The sequence below is a fragment of the Quercus suber genome, unplaced genomic scaffold (genome assembly GCF_002906115.3).
Source record: "Quercus suber isolate HL8 unplaced genomic scaffold, Cork oak 2.0 scaffold_750, whole genome shotgun sequence".
In the NCBI taxonomy this organism is placed as follows: Eukaryota; Viridiplantae; Streptophyta; class Magnoliopsida; order Fagales; family Fagaceae; genus Quercus; species Quercus suber.
The window spans coordinates 240,832-246,874 of NW_027070186.1; the positions used below are offsets into that span (position 1 = coordinate 240,832).

The window sequence follows — 6,043 nt, forward strand, 5'->3', positions numbered from 1 at the left end:
TCAGGGATTTGAATACTCAAGGCCTTTAATGTTTTTCCAAGAATGGTAAGAATGCTTTGCTAGAGGACTTTGAAGAGGAGCATGAGAGTCTTATTTGGTATATTTGTTCCCTATCCTTTTCTTTTTGGGGAAGGTTTAGGTCCAGTGTCCAGTGGCACTGGGCACTGGACCCATTGGGATTGTAACACGTGTCTATTTTTGAACACATATAACCATTCGACTGGGTCCAATGCATTGAAAGCATTGAACCTAATCCGGATCCTTTCTTTTCAACAAATATGCTGTCTCACCTCTTATATGTTGATTAGCACAGATTTATAGCTTGAAAAATGAAATGTTTACTTTTAATGTCTATTCTAGACAATGAACCATGGAATTTTTGCAAACCAGCACAAACATATTAGAATTGGGGAGCAATTATGTGGCATGAGAAGAGGGCTGTTAAGTCAAGGTGATCGTCACAACCAAAGTTTTCATTGTGATGTTCGAAAGGTGTAGCTATTTTAACTTTGCTGAAATGTGCACCAGCAAAGATTTTTCAGTTACCATGGAGCTTTATTGGTGCATTTCCACCATAATCTTCAGTGAGATAATACAATATTTGCGATAACGTTTATGGGTGGCAAAATTAATAATAGTGTAAATAATGGAAAGGGTATTTCGTTAAATGGTGAAAATTATAATAGGATTGGCTCAAGATTTGTTCTACTTTACGTATTTAATACAGAGACTGAGGTTAACAACATGATAAATTATGTTTCATGTGATGAAGAAATGGTGACATTGATCTCAAATTTGTTCTCTCAAACACAAATTCTTAACAAAAATTTCCCTCTGTCTAGTAATTAGAGGACCAAATTAGTGATTAACCAAAAATAGAATAAGAACACTTAAGTCATACTTTTTTTATGCCAAACAGTAGTAAAATATAGAGTACTCTTACAATGTCCTTTGTCATTTCTGACATTGAAAAAATACAATTTTGAATATCAAACATATTTATAACTATAATTTAACAAGATCTTCATAGCTCAACTAACACTTTTTGGTATTTCCCTGCATTAAACTCTGTAAATATTAATAATTTGACAACAGTGAGATCAAAATTGCTAAAGATCTATTTTCTACAATGATCTCAATCAGTCGCTTTGAATCTTGACAAGAATTAGGAGTACAGGGGAAACCAATTAAAATGACTTGGGTTTATCATTCATTTCCTGGGAAATGATCAAACGAACTACATTTTCTTAGTTAAGCCACTTATTAGATTTTCATTTGGTGAAATTGACAAAATTTGATATACTTGCTAGTTGCTACATATCTAAACTTGTTGTACATACAGCACCTCGGGACTCAAATCAATAACAGTAAACAAGCGGAAATTAAATAATAAGCACACACAAAGAAACAAATTTACGTGGTTCGGCAAACTGCCTATCTCCACAACGACGATGGAGAAATTTCACTATAAAAATAGAAATATACAATAGTATACAAGAACACTCTCAAGAAACCCAAAAAATCCCAGTACACCCTAACTCTCTCTCACCCACAAGACAAGAAAACACCATTTCTTCTTATGCGGCTGCACTTGCTAGGTTATTAGGAATTCTCTATTGCCGTAACTAATAACATATATATAGAGATATATGTTAAGTCGGCTACATTAGTCCCCTAATATAACAAGAATTCGGTCAACTTGTGTTGACTTGGGCTTGGCAATACAAGCCACACGACCCACATCAACAAAACATATAATAGACTTAAAATTATGAATTTTCCACATTAATCATAACAAGTAAAAGAACACTTTAACCCAATATCTACGTTTCAAAAAAAAAAATTCATTATCAAAATGCAAAAAGAGTTTCACTACAAACAAATGGTATGGTATACAAATTGCTTGTGATAAATTACTCTTTAACAACTTGATGTAATTCCTAGATAAGAAAAAAATATATAAATTTCTAGAATTATGACACTACCAAATTGTTCTACTTTCTTCTACAAAATAACATTAAAAAAAAAAATGAATGATGATTACAAACAAAATCTTGGTGTTCCTTTGTGTTGTAGTAGTGTGTGTCATAGATCACGCCAATCATTAGCATTAGTATTAGTATTAGCATTACCGGAGAAGCCAAGTCTTTGAGAATTTGCAGCAAACCTTTCAAGTCATTGCTCCCCACTTCAAGACAGTCCCTCAGTAAACCTCCCTGCACCACCTCTGTCTCCGCCACCTTCACCGCTTCCCTCAACGTCCCCTATACCCCAAAACAAACACACTATCAATAACTACCTTAACTAACTTTCTAACTGTTCCAATTGAATTGTACGGACTTCAAATTAAAATTACAACTAAAAAAGAGAGAAGAGAAACCGTACCGATTTAGCAAACACTTTGAGGAGCTTTTTAAAGAGCGAGGTAGAGACGCCGAGGACATTTTGGTAATTCCGGCCCGCCCAGGTTGATCTCTCTGCGTCCGAGTTCGCGCGGGTCAACTCACCTACAGATTTAAGCAACTCGTTCACGTCCGAAACGACGCCGTACATCTCGGCGTAGTTTAGATCCCTCCACGCGTAGTTCTTGAGGTAGTCCCAGCCTAATGACCAGGTGAGCCCGAAGAAGCCGAGGCTCAGCCCACTCTCGAGCTTCTCGGCGATGAGATGGGCCGGCGCGAGCCCGAGACGTCGCCCCTGGAGGCGCGGAGGTTGGCCACGCGCGTCATGAGCGAGTGGGAGAGCGAGACGACGGTTCGGTACTGGCGAAGGAGAAGGGNAAAAAAAATCTTTCAAGTAGAGGGAGCTACATTGGGGGCGTCCTGAGGAGGCAAAGTTGTAGCATCGTCTTCAACATTGACGTCATCGAAGCCAGTCTGGATGAGAGAACTAGTGGCAGCAGCATTCAGGTTAAGAAGAATAGGACTGAAGTCAACGTCAGGAAACCTTTCCACAGCCTCCATTCTGAAATCTTCAAACCCTGCTACGTAATTAGTGTCCAAAACGTCAGTATACTGTTTGGACGCTTTAAACTCAGCCACTGCGTCTTCCTTTGCGTTGGAGAGAAGTGTGCCATACTCGTCATTCTCCTTTTGCAGGGTCTCAAGACGAGCGTCCTTCTCTGCAGCACTGGTTCGCAGCTCCTCAACCAATGTCTTCAACTCTTTAACCTCGTCCGTAGTCTTGGCAGCCACCTCAGCCCATTGCCTCGCCTCAGCCTTCAGCTCCTGGACCCTCGTCTCTAGCAGGATCCTCGTCTTGTCCAACCCCGTCGCTTGCCTAGACGCAGCTATAAACTTTGACATGCCCTGTAAAAAAGAAACAAAAGTAAAAAAAAAATAAATAAACAAAAAAAGACGAAGAAGGAAAATGAATCATTGCTTAAGACGAGATATAAGTACCTTAAACAGATCATGAGCACCAGAGTGTTCAAAATCTTTAAGAGACATATCATAGCAAGCATTTATGTCTTCGTCGGTCACAGCCTTCTTAAAACGTTCCCAGGCCAAGTCCTTATTCTCAATAATATTTGAGGGGGCCGTTCTGGAAGGCTGAGACGGAGTTGACACGGTCTTGGACGGAGTGGTCTCGATTGGAGTGGACGAGTCCACATCAACTACGTGCACTGGCTGTTGAGACGAGGGAGGGGTAGGTTTGATCACTTGAGACGAGCTGGGCTTGGCTTTTTTACCTTGTCGACTGGGGAGATTCCCCAAATCCAGGTTCCTTGACAATGTCTTCCTTTTTTCCCCAGTCGTAGGACGAGTTTGAACTTCACTCTCAGGACGATCCCCCTCAGCAGCCACATCTTTCCCTTTGTTCCCTTTCATTGTTGCCATTCCTTAAAAAAAAAAAAAAAAAAAAAAAAAAAAAACACACACACACACACACCTTTAGAATTAAAACAAAACAAGCAAAGTGCAAAGACGTTGAGAACTTAAAACTTCTTCTTACTGTGACCTCGTGTGCAATTGCTTCGTCGGATGGATTAGGACCCAAACCCCACTTGGCAAGACGTCTAAGCGTGACCAAAGAGTGGAAGTCCCTATCCACGTGAAGACGAGCCCTGTGGACGCGGTCACGGAAAAATTTGCTTAAGGACGGTCGTTCAACAGCTGGAATGAAACAGATAAATTCCTGTCAATTGATCGTTTGGTCGTTATACCGGGGACCTAGAAGCCGGAGACGAAGAAAAATTCTGTCTTCCATTTTCTGTCAGACGAGGCCAAGGACTTGATCAACCTACAATCTTTACCCCTAGCTGTAAATTGATGGAAGCCAGGGGATTGATGTATCTCTGAAAGCTTGTAACAATAAAGGAACTCGTCCACAGTAAGAGGACGGTCCTTCCCAAATACTTCACCTCACAAAACTTACATTGAGACAATTAGTCTCCATGCATTAGGGTTGAATTGGCATATTCCTAAACCTAACCTAATCAACAACTCCCTAGTAAAGGCGTTTAAAGGGAATCTTAAACCCCCCAAGAGGTAAGCTTCATAGACGCCAATCCCAAAGTGAGGGTTGCAACACCATTCTCCTCGGACGGGTAACCTAGGGTTAAACTCGTCTGGGATTTGGTACTACTCCCTAAGGTTTTTTAGTCTCTGCTCGTCCGTCTTGGAAGGGATATCTATTGCGCAACTATATACAGTAACCTCCTCCTCGTCTAAAGGACCAGAACGAGGGGCAGTGGACGAGGTACCAGCTTTTGACCCGAAGGCCTTCCTAAGCTGTTCTTGTATAACTTCCATAGGAAGCCCAGGGACGCCGGAGACATACTCCTCGTCTGTGGTATTCTCCCCACTACTGTCACTATTACTACTGGAATTGTTATAACTACTCTCGTCATTATACTCATCTATAGTCTTATCTATACTATCACTAGACGAGGAAACTACAATGTCTACCATCTTAACAGGAAAACTAAGGACAAGAAAAAGAGAAGTACCTGTATCTAGGACGAAGGAAAGCTATAGACGCGAGAAGCTTCTAGACAAGTATCTAGGACGAGGAAGGACAAGGGAAGAAATTTCAGAAATGAAGAGGGTACCGGAGGTATTCCACTATTTATAGGGAACAAACTCAGGCATCTGAAGCGACGTAACCAAATCAGCAAGAGACACGTGGCATACTCCTCGGTTAGATCAATCGACGAGATTTTTCCACCAACGAGTTCATGACATGTGGCACACCAATCTGCTACCAACGCACGTCCTACATCTCTTTGGACGACCCATGGACAAGGGGGCAACTGATGATGCTATAAAATACCTCTAAAAATCGTCCATATGGCTCGTCCTAGGAAAAAGATGGAAGGAAGGGCGCAGCCACATTGCCTCGTCCATACCCATTAAGCCTCGTCGGTCTTAAATTGGGAGAGGACGGACGAGGCAAGCATGTTTATGCTGAGGCACGTCCGCCCTTAAGTAGGGACGGACGAGCCAAATATTCTAAGCTTAGAATATTTTACCTATCAACCGAAGCCTCCATTGTTTGTGATAAGACACCGGTTTAGATAAAGTAACTTCCATGGAAGTTACGGAAGTTACCTCCAACTTTGGTGAATTCCTCGACAATAGGAACGGTTATCAGAGCAAATAACTATTCCATGCACTATATAAACGCTTCTCTACGTAGAGGTAAGGGGATTCTGACTTTTCTTTAGAGAAGGGAAGAATAAACACTTAGAAATTTTTTCTTCTTTATTCCAACCCACTAACTTCATCATCGGAGGACCATAGGCCGGCCCCCACTGGTCTTTTCTCTGATTGAATTCGGTTTTACAGGATTTAACTCTCAAGATTGTCGAAGTCCGAAGGTTTTCAACCCACTGATTTTCCAGAATTATCATTATATATTATAATTAATAGTTTTTTATTTAATTTTTTTCCCTATTCAACTCTTCCTAAATAAAACTCAATTACCTTGCAAATCCTAACAATCTTAAATTATAAATTTTTACTCATTTGAGTTGTGAGTATCTCTCTTATATTATAAATTTATATTATATGTGTGTGAGTGTGTGTTTGATACTGCTTGT

The 6,043-nt window shown here is 40.6% G+C and overlaps 1 protein-coding gene across 1 annotated transcript; it reads right to left on the reverse strand.

The window, feature by feature from the left end:
• Positions 1-845: 845 nt before the first annotated feature.
• Positions 846-2,760, reverse strand: LOC112037312 (uncharacterized). Its single transcript, XM_024070126.2, has 3 exons — positions 2,386-2,760; positions 2,168-2,264; positions 846-1,056 (listed from the first exon to the last, which is right to left on the reverse strand). Exons 1-3 carry the CDS (start codon positions 2,551-2,553, stop codon positions 1,025-1,027), a joined length of 297 nt encoding a protein of 98 aa, XP_023925894.2. The 5' UTR covers positions 2,554-2,760; the 3' UTR covers positions 846-1,024.
• Positions 2,761-6,043: the final 3,283 nt, after the last annotated feature.